Source organism: Tetrao urogallus, assembly GCF_951394365.1.
Source record: "Tetrao urogallus genome assembly, chromosome: 8".
In the NCBI taxonomy this organism is placed as follows: Eukaryota; Metazoa; Chordata; class Aves; order Galliformes; family Phasianidae; genus Tetrao; species Tetrao urogallus.
In genome coordinates, this window is record NC_136821.1 from 32,276,636 (window position 1) to 32,292,069 (window position 15,434).

Here is a 15,434-nt window from a genome sequence, read left to right on the forward strand (position 1 = left end):
TCAAACGCAGCCCAGTTGCTCACGAGGAGCATTTAAGCGTTTCAGCATTTGGTTCTATTAATAGACTGGAAAAAAAAAAAACAAACCACCAAACCCAAGCACAACAGGATTACGTGGGACGTCTCAGCTTCCAGCAGCACACAGGACCGCACAGCCCCGGGGGATCCCTCAGTTTAAGACCACCCAAACAGCTCCGATCATTAAAAACCAAAAAACAACATCAAAAGGGACACACTCGTTAGCATTCATTTATGACAACTCCACATGGAGCCGTTTTTTCTCCCCCGGTAGAGAAGGGCACATCACTGCCAAGCTCGCTACCTGACCTCACGCCTTCGTACCTCGGCGTCCCACGACGCGCAGTGACAGGCAGTGACAGCGCAGCGCCCCTCGCTCAGCGCCGCTCAAGAAACCGCGCGCTGCCGAACGCAGCCGGCTTCCACGGAGCGGCCCGGCGTTCTACCCGGCCGGGAGCGCGGAGAGCAGCGAGGAAGCGCTCGCCCCCCGACAGGCGACGGGGCTTCCGTCACGGTATTTACACTTTTTCACTGAGGATCGCCTCCTTCGCTCCTCGCCGCTGACGACGAGCCAGAGTCTCGGCCACCGCCCGAGGCGGCTGAAAACTCCCGCTCCGGGCCGCGCGGGAGGCGGAGCGATGCGGGCACCGCCCCCGAGGCGCCGGGCCGAGGGCTGAGGGCGGCGACGCTGCCCCTCCCGCGCGGCCCCGCCCCCCGCGCCCACGGACCGTTACCCCCCCGCGCCGCCCCGCCCCCACACGCTCTCCTCCTCACGCATGCGCGCCCGCGCCCGCCGGCGCCACCGCCGCGGGAACTAACCGCCGCCCGGCCGCGGCTTCTCCCCCCTCCCCGCGCCTCGGCGCCGCGTTCTCCGCCGCCGGCCGCCCCCCCCCTCGCCCCGTCCCGTCCCCTGTCCCCCGCCGCGCCCCGCGCTTGCCTCCGCCCGGCGGCTTCTCCGCAGCGGCGCCGCCGCCCCCAGCCCCGCGCGGCGCGGCGCCCGGCGCGGCTCCCACTGCCGCGGTTGAACAGTCCGCGCCCAGCTAAAGCGCGGCGCGTCCCCGGGGCGGGGTCTGCCCGCCGCCGAGGGGCGGGACGCGGCCAATCTGCCGCTCCCGGGGGCGGGGCCGGGCCGACCGCCATTGGTGGGGATGCGGGGACGACCCGCCCGCCGTGCGCGCCCTCGTGCCGGCCGAGCCGCGCCGTGCTGACGGGGACGCGCCGCACCCCGCCGAGCGATCGCCGACGGAAAACTGAGGGAAGAAAGCTCCCGCCCGGCACTTTTCGCTCACCGAGCGGCTCTAAGCCGGGCCCCGCGCAGCCCCCGCCTGGAAAAACACCTCGGTCAGTCCTCGACGGGAAGCGCAGCGCCCAGGCGCCCCCACGGAGCCGTCCCACGCCTCCCCGGCACCGAGGTGTGAAGTGACACAGCCGAGCACACAGAAATCCTTTATTACATTTGTCCAAAACGCCAATTACAGTAAGGCACAGACGTGAAGCGCGTATCGCCCTCCCCACAGCGATGACAGCAGTCAGCAGCCGTGTATGGACAGTGACAAGGTCCCGGCCTCCCCCCTCACACTGGCTTCTGCTCCCACTTATCCATCACAAAGTGGTTTCTGTGGGAGGCAAGATTTAATCCCAAACAGTCAACGTATGAGCATTTGGTTACCCATAACACTCCTTTCACTAACAGGTCATGGGAATAGTCATCCAAATAGATTTAATGAACTTTCAATTTAAACATTAGAAATCCTCCTTAGGAGCACCCTTGTTGCGAACAATTCACTTAAGCAGGCTTCTCTCCCTTGAAAGAGTATGATATACTACATCCGTCTCCTTTACTTACATTCTGATGTCTGATTTTATGTCCTGTATTACTATAAAAGTGCTCGGGAAGGTTCTCCGGGCAGCCAGCACCTGCCCTAGTTGTCACTGACAATTTCTCTGGCAATCAGCTCCTTCATAATCTCATTGGTGCCACCATAGATGGGCTGAACACGGGCATCCACAAAAGCTCTGAGGGGAAGAAAAAGGAAAGATTCAATGAAGGATTCCTCAGCGTATGTGTACCACCAAAACAGCGGGTGCTCATTTTCTTCACACCAGCCATAAACACTTATTTTAAAGCAACCTTTCATGCTCTTTAAATACAGATAAATTTAGAACAGAACTAAACCTGTCAGTTTAAAAAATGAACTCCAAAGATCTGCTTATGACAACTGCCCGGCAATCCTGTTCTGTTTTTGTGACTTCTATTTATTTTAAAAAAGGATTCGTTTTGGTAAATAAGAAGCTCTACCTCTGTTATTGTGGCAACTAAATACAGTAAAAGAAAAAATTAAGTCGTCTTAGACTGGAAATAGATGATCTCTGAGGTCGCTTCCAGCTCCAGCCATTCTATATACCACGAACAATTAAAGACATCTGTACAGATGATTGCCTTTCAATAAACACGACGAGAAAAGGAACAGTCAATCAGTACTAACACAAAACAACTGACAAGTCGATGTAAGAAGGGCTGCATTTTATTTGGCTAGCAATCCTTCACCACTCAGGTCTGAAACGGTGCACTTACTTTGCAATCGGATACTCCCACATGTACCCCGAGCCGCCGTGCAGTTGCACACACTGAGTTGCCACGCTGTTTTGGAGATCAGACGCCCTTAAATGGTCAAGAAGAAATTTGTTTTTAGAAGGGTGCATGCTATGAAAAATTAACAGATACAGATAAGCTAGCAAGACTAAAATACACCATCATGGTTTTTTTTCGCAATCTAAAGCATTGACCATTCAAATACTTCAACTGGGAGAGACTTTTCTTCCTCCATGATGAAAAATATGTTGACTTGAAAAGCATTAAGATTTGTTCTCTACGTGGAAGAGCTTTCAGAGAACGGAAGCTTTCGAAACAGAGAACCCTGCTTACCTTCCTCACTGGCCAAAAAACTTTTGTGAAGCATGTTGGTACATCCTTCTTATCAAACCCTTCTCTTCCAGGCTCTTTGAATACAACCATCATCAGGGAATACTTCATTTTCCTCAAAATATTTTATGGCTTTCAATTCTCAAAAATACTTTAATTCCACTGTAAACTACTCATTTATTCTATGATTAAACTTTTTTTTTTTTTTCTTAAGCATTCAGTTTTATGAATCATCCCTCTAGAAGATGACTGATAACATGTCATTTGAAGCTGATGTCCTGTATCTCAGCCTCTGGAAAGCTACACACTTCATGTTATTTCAATCAAGAAAAATCAGACAAAAGAACGCATAGGATTTTAACTGCACTGAAAGTTCAAGCAGAAGCGATGTGGAAAAAAGAAAAAAAAAAAAAGCACAGAAATCCCATCAAAACAGAACTTCAGAGTGGCAACAGAAGATGATGACCATTTAAGTCAACTGCTTTTCATGAAAGAGCGCAGGAGTCCCTTATTCCATGTTAGGCTCCCTGTTAAATTCGTAGTTTAGGGTATCAATGTTAAATATGCAACAGTGAGTTACTTCAACCTCAAACACACATTTGGAGTTAGCTGTACAATATACTCAGTCATCACAAAGTGAAGAGCACAAATCTTTCACAAGCTATCAGGAGGTAGACAGTGACACTACATTCTGAAGTCACCACACCTCTAACTCAAGTCACTGACTGCGCAACAGGTTATAAGCGAAACAAATAGGAAACTGTCTCCTAAAACATTACAGTTCTGCATTCAAGTACCTTCTAAACCATCTAAGTTTAGAAGGGATTCATGGAACAGAGCCACAGGAACGCTTTTAGGAACGGGGAAATCCACAACAAACTGTGGTACTAATGTTCGGGTGGGTGGGGGGAGTTTCAAATTCCTTGCTTTGGAAAACCTTTTGAGGAAGTAAGCCTACATCTGAGCTGGCACGCAAGCTGTTTCCTCCTCCTCAGAGCTGAATGCCTCCGCTTACGTACCTGGTACTTCTAGGTAAGTAGTGCCAGAAACAGCATTCAAACAAAATCCTTCCTTTCGTTGTAAAGATTCTCACCGAATTCCCTCAGCGTGTTCTACATATTATCTCAGCATTTATTTCTCAAAGTTTAGAATCCGAAAAACCTCTGCCTTCCCTAAGCTATTTCTTAATGTCTGGCATATTTTTTCTACTATCTTTGCGAGCAGAACAAACTCCACAGATTACAAATTCCTGTGACACATCTCTTGGATGCCTTCAGTCATCCAGATTTCCCTGGTTAAGCCCCAGTTAACAGATAACTCCACCAAGTGTGGGGGGAGAACAGAGGAGGAGTTCTGGCCAATAAAGGAATGAACTGTTTAGTCTCAATTACAGCAATAGCTGTAGCCAACTATTTCTTCCCAAAACCAAATAACTTCAAAAAGTGGCTGGGCCAAACAGCTATTACAGCTAAATAATGTTAACTAAAAGGTATTCTAGATCCTTGTGATTAAATACATATATATTATTTTTTAATTATTATAGTAAAAACTGCTTTTTCCAAATACCTATGAAATGCTCACTTGTATTTGAAGCTGATCTGATTATTAATGGAAGCCTATTTTAAAAGCGTGCTACTACTTTGAAACTGATCTTTTAACCAGCACTGGTTTTCAAAACAACTAAGGCCACTGTTGACTGCTCCACTGAAGTTAAAGCTAAAGGCCTCTCTTAGAAACCAACAACGTTGTTATTAATCAGTCAGTAATTTTATCTTTTGTTTAAATCTGAGCAGTTCAATGCTTTTATTACTAGACTCCTGTCAAGATCATATAAGTAACACTTCCAAATTACTTTAACCACATACCAGTACTTTGCCATAGAAGCCGTGGGGGAGTCCAGGCGTTTTTCTGAGTGCAGCTCCAAACAGTTGTCCAAAAAAGCTCGGCCCACACAAATGTTCGTCTTCATTTCTGCCAACTTGTGCTGCACCGTCTTATTTTGGAAGCGGGCAGAGGAAGCAGAGTAAAGAAAGAGCAGAAGTAGAACTGTTTTTAAGCTGTGTTTGAAGTTGAAAGGGAAGCATCTTCTAGAAGCATTTCTGTTTGTATCTTTACATCAAAACGCAGTTTGTTTTCCATACAGTTACATCTCTACCAGTCTTATTAAGGGAAATTACTGCTCTTTAACTTGCCAGACAACTCACAACATGACATCATGGGGAACCCCCCAAATGCCTGAAAACAAATTCCTGGAGAGTACAGAGTAGGAGGTGCTGGGAGCTCTGCTACTGTCTTTTCTCTCCTGTGGGAGAACGTGCTTCCAGCCGAGTTAGTGACACGTCATTGAGCATTGGCTGCATCTGCTGAGCATTCAGTGCTTCAGAGTTTAAGTGATGTGCAAACCATTTTGAGCAAAAACAAAGGAAGTTTTAGGCCAACTATCAGAAAGTTTTCTAATGCTGAGTTATGTCACATTGAAAGAGATGTTTTAGATCAGGCACGTCCGACCTGTGGCTCATTGTATCTCTTGTAGGTACCATGAAAAGACAGCAGGCATTACATTTGGAGCAGCCTACGTATATCTGGTCCAATACAACCCCTTTTCACTCAATGCGGCCTGGTGAGTGAAGCCCATTATGAAGGGTACCTGAAGCCAGGTAAGGCAACATATCACTGCCTGCTGGCAGTTCTGGTAGGAAGGGGATAAAAATCACCTACTGGAAACAGAAATTTTTCCTGATCTCACAGTTCTAAACACCTACAGAAACGGCCTTTTTGCCTTCATTCAAAATTAATGTAATTGATTCTCAACTCTGTATACATTTAGCACAACTAAATAAATTAGGCAAGGCAGGTCTAATTAGAAAGGATTTTTGATTACATGCGCATTCCAGTGCGACAAGGAAACTGAAAAGGTATGCAGGGATGGAGGGTTTTTTTCCAAAAATACCGTACGTTATTAATATTATTGGCCTCCTGGTGTTTGGGAACGGGTTATCCTAAAGAACAATATTATTTTGGAGGTCTCTGCACAGTGAAGTACCACAGTTAGAGAGCATTCCATACCTACATAAATAAACTTAAAATACTCTTTTTGTGCTATAGCTGCTCACTGGACATATTACATTTGCTGTTTCTACATGTTAAGATCAAAAAGAAATAAAGATCATAGCTCCTGGATACCTAACATTCTAGCTCCTAAAGAGCTCAAATTCTGCTGCTACTCAGAACAATTCAAGATTCGATTTTGACAAAGGAACTCTCAAAAGAAAAAACCAAAATATTCCAATTCCAGTTATTTCTGAAGCGTATCAGAATCAAAAATCTAACATCCTGTAATGTATACAGGCAATTCCTATCCTATAAATCAAACATACAGGTGCTTGGTCAGTTTCAGACCTAAAAGATTATGTGGTTTTCAGGAAAACTGTAATAGCAAATGCTTCTTTCCATGTTACTGTGCTTTATGACAGCAATTAGGTAGAGTAGGCATGCCTCAAAATACAATTTAACCACTACTATCAGGGGAAGTCATATTTACAAAGAACGATCCAACAGTTTTACAACGCAATCACTTGCATACCCATCTACCTGGTAGGTGAGGAATCTCATTACAATACCCATAAAGCTGGACATAAACACCTTTGCAGCTATTCAAGCAGCAAGGTCACTGCTTGGGGACCATCACAGCATCAGACCCATAAAGATCATGCTGTTGCAGTGCATTACAGGGAAATGGATGACATGGCTTCACACACACCACGCTCCTCTGCAGTCTACAGGACCTCAAGTAGATACAGAAATGCAAGCAGTGTAAACATACTGTGATTAGTGACTTCTGATGGTAAAACGCAAGCCTACGAGTGACCAGCACAAAGCCAGTGGTTTCTGCCTGTGTATTTTCCTTCCAAAAGCATTACTGCTGTAGGATTCCTTACCGTTAAAATACAAGCATTGTTATTTGTGGCTTTGGAAAACAATGGGAATGAGGAGAAACAGCAGCCACAGGGCAACAGCGAAGCCTCCACAAGCAGTCCTTCACTAAAGTCCAGTGACTTCTTGCTTGATGTTACACATACACAAACTCACATCAATCCCTCTGCTTGCATCTGCTTTACAAGTCTCCCTGTTCAAGCTCACCTGTAAATGTGCAATTGTCTTCCCAAAAGCTTTTCTTTGCCTCACATAATTCCTTGTTTCTTCAAACATGAATTCACAGCCAGCGAGAGCCATATCAGCAATCAGCAGTCTTTCCTTTAAAAACACAGAATCCAGTAGTCAGTCCTACAATTCTGATCATTAGATGCACATATGCAAATACACAATTGGGAAACAGATGTTCAGTGTTGCTCATTAAGGGAGGGAGGCAGAAGTCGCACCAGAGATCAAACCAGACATACTGCATTACTGAAATTAGTGACTAGGCCAAACGTTTCAGTGTCCAAAGCCCATTTTTAAGGCTTTTTGTCCCAGTAAAAGATACCTGTCAACCACAGGACTCTTACTGACTGAAAGCTTAACATCGAAATCTGTTTTATTAGCAGTCTTCACTGCTTAGTTTAAAAAAAAAAAAAAAACTAAATCCTACATTTAATAATTTCAGTAGGATACTTCTTAAAGAAGAAAACCTACATAAGGACACAGGCTGTTTTTCTTCCCTTTCTTCAACAAAATGTGTTGATAAACAAATTACAGAACGATTGCTTTTAGCACTGTTAAAATATCTCATGCATCCCATTGAACCTGCTTGCAATTGCATTTGTTTCTTTAAAGCAGCAGCAGATTTCCTTTAATCAGGTTTCTTATTTTTTCACATTTACTCACAGCCTAAAATTAAATAAACACGATCTCTACCAGATGAGGCAGTCAGAGTTTGGACAAAGCACAGTCAGGTTTTGGAAAAAACACATTGCCCCTTTTTCCTCCCAGTTCATTCCAAAGCTTCAGCAAGTCAATCTTTGTTATTTTCACTAGCAAGGTATCTGGGTAACTTATTTATTTACTTTGCTTTATGGATAAGGAAATAATTTCTTACATCTTGAATATGCTTCTACAAGTAGAAAAGCTAAGACAGCAGTGTTTGCTTTTTTCTTTGAAGAGAATGCCAAATGCAGAGTCTTCCAAGCTGAACGTCGTCTGCTAAGAGAAATGGTTCCACAGTAGAAGTATACAAAAAAAAAAACCTGATGTATTCTTTAAACTAAGCTCAGGTTCTTCAATAGCTGGGTTGCTGACTTTGAGATAGTGAGAAGTCAACACTGTTACCAATGCCAAAAGAATTTGGGTTTTGAGCACCAGAAACAGCACACTTGAGGTAAAAAGCAGAAGTGTCAACCCAGAGCTACCCTGAGGCACATGTGGCTCTCCGAGATCCACCACCTCCAACATTCTTGCAGTGATAAAAAATTACGTGTCCGTGTTCTTCCCAGAGACAGCAAGCATTCTCACTGCTCTTACCTGAGGGAGCTCTGCCATCAAATAATAGAAGCCTTTGTTCTCTTTCCCAAGCAAGGCGCTTGCTGGCAACCGCACATCTTCAAAAAACAGCTCTGCCGTGTCCTAAGAAGATTTTAAAGGACAGTTGATAGTCTGACATTCTCACCTCTGCAGTCCACTTTTTTCCCCCATTTTGTTCATTTTGTCATATTAAGTCATAGAGTCGTTTAGGTTGGGAGGGTCCTTCTGAGGTTGTCCATCCCCCCAAAGATGGACAAAGCACTCAAAACACCGACAGCAGCTGAAGGTCTTGTCTGGTTTCACTTCCTGATGCTTCCAAGCAGGAGGCCCTACAACTGCTCTGAGCCCCTGGTTCCAGCATCGCATCACTCTTATGGTGGTTTTTCTTACTAACCAACTTAAGAGTTTCCTCAGTTTAACTTGTGTCCCGTGCCACCCTTCACCTGTGCTGCTCTATTTCTACAGGTAGCTGAAGACAGAAATACAATCCCATTCTTCCAAGCTTTCTCAGAGTAAAGGAATCCAGCTGCCAGCTTCTCCTGGCACATCATGTACTTCAGACTTCCAAATGGGAACTCAATATACATACTTGGTATGTATAATTTTTATGCTCTAGGGCTTAAGTATTAAGATAATGTAACGGTTTCATTTTTTCTTTGTTAGGCTAGTGCCAGGCATTGAGCAATTTAGACTTCCTCAAAGTCTACTATGTATTACAGGTCACATGAACTTACTTGAGCTTTCAGGCCCATTTTTTGCAGCTTGCGTCCTTTGGTGAAACCTTTTGTTCCATTTTCCACCAGAAAAAGGCTGATTCCATGAGCAGGAGATCGAGCCTCTCGGTTTGTAACCGTAACCACAATCACCACGTCACACATCCAACCATTAGTGATGAAAGTCTGTAAAAACAAACCAACAAAAACCAACACAGCTTGGAATACTGCAACAAGCGAGGTGGACAGAAATTAGAAGAGATCATCAAGCAGTACAAAGAAAACCATCAGTGTGTGGATGCTCTCACAGGTAAACTGAAAGGCAAGGTTTAAGTGTCCAGAAGCATTTTAGTAATTCAGGAAGTCTAAAGTGCTGTCTAAGAGGAAATTTGATAATATTTGACAATAATTTGAGAGGCATTGTGTGGTGACAATTGTGAAGTGAAAGAATGCACAGACCTTTTTTCTTTTGTCTGCCCCCTGCTAAAGAAGGAAGGAGTTATCAGGTATAGACATCAAATGAAAAAAGGTTCTCTTGTGTAATAAACTAGCAAGGTATAAAATGCAAAACCACTGATGGCCTCTACTAACAACTGCTTAAGAAAGTTCTGCAGAATGATATATCCACTTGTCAAAATGACTCATCCTACCACCACCAAAAGAAATAAGCAATGTCTCCTGCTTGACTTCAACCACACATAATGAGCAAATATATTCACAGACATCTGTATGTACAAATTTACTTGTACACACCAACTCTGCAATAGCTTGAAAGCATACACACAGCATCTAATGCCATTTTCCTAATACAAGCTTCTGAACAGATTCCACAGCCTGCACTGCAGCACCTTTTCCAGGCCACAAGAAGTTTAACATAGGTAGCATGCATACTTTAGTGTTCAACCTCAGCAATAAGAAACAACACAGGTTCTGCTTATACAATATAGGACTTCTTCCAGTTCAAGTAAAAAAAAAAGTCTTTAGGTAAGATTATTTAAGTACTATAAAAAGAACCTGGTTCCCATGAATAGCCAAAACCAGAAGCAGAGTAAGTCTATATGAAAAAATAATAATAATAACTGACAAAACAAGAAAAAAAAAAAAAGAGAGAGAGGAAGGACAAGTGAGAGACACTGATTCTGGTATGCATCCCTCCCTGAGTGCCTCCAGCTCCGAAAGGCTATGAGTGACGTACACGTCTGTTTGCTTACCTTACTCCCATTAAGAATCCAGTCACTTCCATCTTTTTTTGCGTAAGTCCGTACTCCTTGCAAGTCACTAGAATGGAATTCAAAAGACCCTTCAAGGAACTGTTCCAGACGCTGTAATTTGTATCTTGAGCGCTACCCAACAGAAAGTAGACTTCACACCATGGAGACATGCAGTCAGTGAAAACGCACAGGAGGATAACAGTATACAGTAAAATGGTTTTCAGTAACACAGAAACCAAAAGCCTGCTGCAGAAAGAAATGATAAACGTGTGCAATCATACGCGAGCATGAGGTCCCACTTGAACGGATCTGCCTGTGGGAGGGTGGTGTGATGAAGCACTGATAGCACAAGTCAGCATCCCCTTAGGCTGATATGCTTTAGAAGGCAAACGTCAGACAAAACATTTTCTGAACATGCTCAGTCTTAATGAGGAGGCTCTGCAAAAATACATGGCCAACATCCACTCTCTGGAAGCACGACACCAAAAGGTTTTGCTCTTCACCTGTTCCTCTCTGTTGTGGAAACTGGCCAGATCACCTGTGTCTACTCAAAATATGTGCTGTCTGTCCTTCAACAATGACAGTAAAGGAGCAACATTTATCTGTTTGAAAGGAGTCAGAGGGGAAAACAACAACAAAAAAACCCAGCATTTTGTTCCACAACAAAAATTAATATTAAAGAAGTAAAGCCATCTTTACCGACGTAACTTTCTCCTCATTACATTTCATATTAAAGGTACATTCACAGGATGAGCAGGTTATCAACCATAAACTCAGTCTATAAAAGGAAATACAAAGCATATTTGCCCATTGTGAGACAAAAAAGAAACAGATTTTGAGCAAATATCTTGAATTGGCAAAGCTGTAACAGAGTGATCTGCAAGTCTGAGACCCTCCCCAGTCTAGGATATTGACTAGTTATTAGGATGTCCACGTAACCAGGATGCTCATGAATTTCTTTCACTGAGAAATCAGTAGACAGCAAATAAGATTATGACCATCTGTCTTGATTTTTTAGCTTACCTGCCTGCCCCAGGCTCTGTCATGGCAATAGCACCAATGCACTTGCCTGCAGCCATCTGAGGAATAAAGCGTTTGATCTGTTCTTCAGTGCCGTAATTTGCAATGTAGGGCATGACTATATCAGAATGAAGACTAAATCCTGGGCCAGTACAGTTGACGTACATCCTGGGGAGTGGGAAAAAACAAATCAGCTCAGGCAGGAACACTACAGAAATTTCAACACTGAACTTTCACGCCTTTGCAATGCAGATCCAATGCTGGAAGCAAGCCCTACAGCACAGACGTCTCGGACATAAGGTGAACTTGTAGCACTTGCACTGTTATTTACAGAATGTATTTTCACAGCCAAACTACTGTGTAACCTACCAGACTAATCAAAATGCTTCCCTCAACTACAGTAGAGCATGATGACATTTATTACTTAATCACCTGAGAGGCATAAAGCTGAAGATTTACACGTTTTAACTACTGATGCCAATTTCTGTAAGCAATGAAGAAATCTTACGAAAAACAAAACAAACAAAAAACCAGTCTGTTGATAACTTGAATTAAACTCTTCCTGAAGTGCCTAGTACTTACTGCTCCTCCCAGAGCACGGCTGAGGAGAGAATATCCGCTCCAATGCCTCCATGTTTCTCTGCAATAGCAACACCCAGCAAACCTTGCTGTCCAGCTTTTTCCCAGAGCTCTCTGCTCACCTGGCCATCCTTCTCCCATCTGCAAACAGCATAAGAAAAGAGATATCCATTAAATTCTCCACGTGCTACCTCTCATTTTTCATGGCTGCTGCTTCATGCTAGAGGGCCCACAGGCAGTTTTCAGTGCCTGGTAGAGAGGCTTTCAGACTCAGCAGCACACAACACAGCATACAGGGCGCTGAGACAACTACGTTTGCCAGCTAAGAATTGATGGCTTAATAACAGGTTTTCCATTCTTCACAAATGCCACTGGCATTACACAGATACCAACTATATAACACATCCGAACCCTGGCTTCCAACACATAAACCTGATGACTCCTTATGACTTGTTACGAAAGGCTGTGCTGCGTCTAGGTCTGAGCACCAGAGCAGGATCTAGGAGGTTTAGCCACAACCATCTGGATAATCACAAGTAGATCCTCACCTTCCCGACATTCCATTTTCCCATAAAATGGGTATAAAGTATCAATTTCTGAAAGATTTTGATTCTTACCAATGAGAAATGCTTTTCAAGAAAAAAAGCACCGATACATTAGTAACCTTGATATCAAGTACAAAAGCATATAAAATAATATATATTAAAAAAAAAAAAAAATCAGTCCTTTTTCACTTAGTACTGTACCTTGGTAAACTACTGCTGAAGTAAGGCGGTTTTAAGTTTGTGAATAGACAGCTAAGGCTTGTCTGCTGATAGTTTGCAAACTGTAAGAATCACTTGTTCCCTAACAAATAGTACCCTGAGTTCACCAACACACCAGAAAGTCGAGTGGCCATTAATGGCCATTTTTTAATAATATGATTGACAAATTGTTCAGAAAGACTCCTCAGATGCACTGGCTTGCAGCAGAGCTATACCACAGCGCTTTATCCACAGCTAATAATGCTTCTTGTCACACTCGCATTAAGTTTACTCCCAGAGTTTCTGCTCCTGCACTGGAAATCTTAACCAGTGTTGTCTAAAGACCACCTTTGGGGGGGGTTTTTGCCCCCTACTTTCAGGGTCACTGCTGTCTCGATCACAAAAACATTTTCTCCTCATGCTCATCCATGTTTACTGATGCCACACGCTGGCCCAGCCAACTGGTACACTATGCCTGAAGCCTATTTGTTTATTTGAAAGCTGTGAGAACAGAATGGTTCATAGGTCTCTGCAGTGAAGCAAGAACCCAAGTCCAGCTTGTCTCAGTCACCTGAAGAAACAGTTGTGTCAGCAAACAGGATCATAATTAACCTGGAGCAGACACAACACCTGATCACAAAGCTATACCAGAAGTCTTCCTAAAAAAAAGACAAAGGAAAATATACCCCCTCCACTTCAATGGGAGAGTGCACAAGCAGGGAAACACTGGCTGCAACTCTGTGAACTGCACTTGATCTGCTCACAAGCCTGCAACGAAGGCGCCAGCTCAGAGCGATCTGTGAATTTTGCTGAATTTTATAGGCAGATCTGTTCCAATCGAGTCCTGTTAATGAAAACAAATGCCTTGTTTATCATGTCATAGTGAATAATACCTGAAAATGCTTATTTTGGGGGGGTGGGGGGAAAGCAAATTATCTCGAAAACCAGAACGTTTAAAAGGCATCTCACTCTGTATGAAAAGGCAGCACTTCTTCCTGAAAGAACTTCCTGGCACTCTCCCTGAAGATATCGTGGTCCGACGAGAAGATCCTCCGGGTGCCGATGTCAGTCAGACGCTTAGCAGAAGAAGGCTCCAGGCGCTTCGTGCCATGCTGCTCGGTCGGAGCAGGGCTGAGAAACAGAAGCAAACATCTGCTTGGATGCAGGCACAGCCTATTTCACAGCCCTTTGAAAAGGAAGGAAACACCTGCCTAGCAAACGTGGATTATTTATAAAGCTACTTTTGGCTCTACTGAGCTACATCTAAGGCTGCCGTTGTTCGAGCAGGGCACAGGGCCCGCTGGGCACGCAGCAGAAGGCCGCTGCTCTCCCAGCACCCCACGCTGGCACTGTCCAAGGGTGGCACAAGGGCACCGGGGCCATACAACCCCTTGGTGCAGCAGAGCGGACAAGGACAGACCCCGCTGTCACCTGCTGTCAGCACGGGACTCCACTCCCTGTGTATGGCCAGGAAGTGGGGCAAAGGGCAGCCCGCAGTCTGCAAGGCAATGGCTGAACCTCCGGGCCCAGCGTGCCGGGGGGGGGACCCGAGCAACCAGGGGTGCAGATGTATGCAGATGTATGCACACATACATGCGTGTGATCATGCGCTTCTATTCAGGCCTGCAGCCTTCCTGTCACACAAACATACATATGCATATACATGCATGTATTTATACACACGCACGCAGCACTTCCGCACACCCACACAGATACATAGGAAATACACCCCTATACATATGTACCCCGCAATCAGCCCCACCAACACACCCACGTCAAGCCAAACGCGCAGGCAGCAGCCCGCAGCCAGCAGCCCGCAGCCCCTCAGCGCCGCCCGGCAGCCCTGCAGCCCGCAGCCCCGCAGCCCCCAGCGCCGCCCCGCTCCCCTCGCGCCTCCGTCGCGCGCCCGCCGACCTGGGCTGGGAGGAGAAAGCCCTCCGGCCGGCGGTCCGCAGGAGCCCACGCAGGCGAAGCAGGCGCGCCGCCATCTTGCGTCGGGGTGTGGCGGGGGGGCAGTGCGGGGACGGAGAGCGGCGCGGGCTGCGCGGGTTGATCCCCTGCGCGGGGATGGAGCCGGGGCGCTGCGCCGGCTGTGTTGTGAAAAAAAGAAGCGTTTCTGTTTCCCGGAGTGTGGCACGCAATCCCCACCGGTATGATTAAGTTCTGAATTCCTCCTAATCCATCCTGTTTACAACGGGATTATGATCAAAGTATTTGCATTTTTCCTTGAACGCGGTTTGGAAATCGCGTGGAAAGCAATCCTTTCGGCTCGCCGCAGGGCGAGCGCGGCTGAAGCCCTGCCGAAAAAGCAAATGGCGTCAAGTAATGGTCATCACGATGAGGTTGTTGCTACAATTCAGGTGTTTCTGTAGTCTGAACCCGTAGTAAAGTTAACAAGAATTCCTCCTTTTTGGGTCAGAAATGCTGCACCTCCACCGTAGGCCGGCAGATGGCAGCAGAGGCACGGCTATGTTGGTGGGCCTGCCTACACGGGGACATCCGTGCCTGCCTGATGTCAGCCAGGTGTGACGCAGGTTGTCCCAGGCTTCACCTGTCGCTGAGGTCAGGAAATGCTTCGGTGGCAGTTTGATATTTTTCACAGCGTGTTTTTCTAGTGGGGAAAAAGGGCGGTTGTAAAAAAAACCGGGACGTTAAGAACAATGTGTTGCTGTTGCTTTTGCAGAGAACAGGACAGAAATAGGTATCGGAGCAGAGAAGAAAGTGAAGACACACTGCTGGCATTCTAGATGCTGTTCCGGTTTGGGATAGTG

At 45.4% G+C, this 15,434-nt stretch overlaps 1 protein-coding gene across 1 annotated transcript; it reads right to left on the reverse strand.

Annotated features, from left to right (window-relative positions):
• Nucleotides 1–1,939: 1,939 nt before the first annotated feature.
• ACADL (acyl-CoA dehydrogenase long chain) lies at nucleotides 1,940–14,651 on the reverse strand (the record flags this gene model as incomplete). The annotated part of the gene is made up of 11 exons (XM_079538843.1): nucleotides 1,940–2,033; nucleotides 2,593–2,679; nucleotides 4,806–4,933; nucleotides 7,081–7,194; nucleotides 8,398–8,499; nucleotides 9,132–9,296; nucleotides 10,322–10,388; nucleotides 11,345–11,509; nucleotides 11,924–12,061; nucleotides 13,633–13,794; nucleotides 14,578–14,651. 11 exons carry the CDS (start codon nucleotides 14,649–14,651, stop codon nucleotides 1,940–1,942), a joined length of 1,296 nt encoding a protein of 431 aa, XP_079394969.1.
• Between the last annotated feature and the right edge of the window lie 783 nt (nucleotides 14,652–15,434).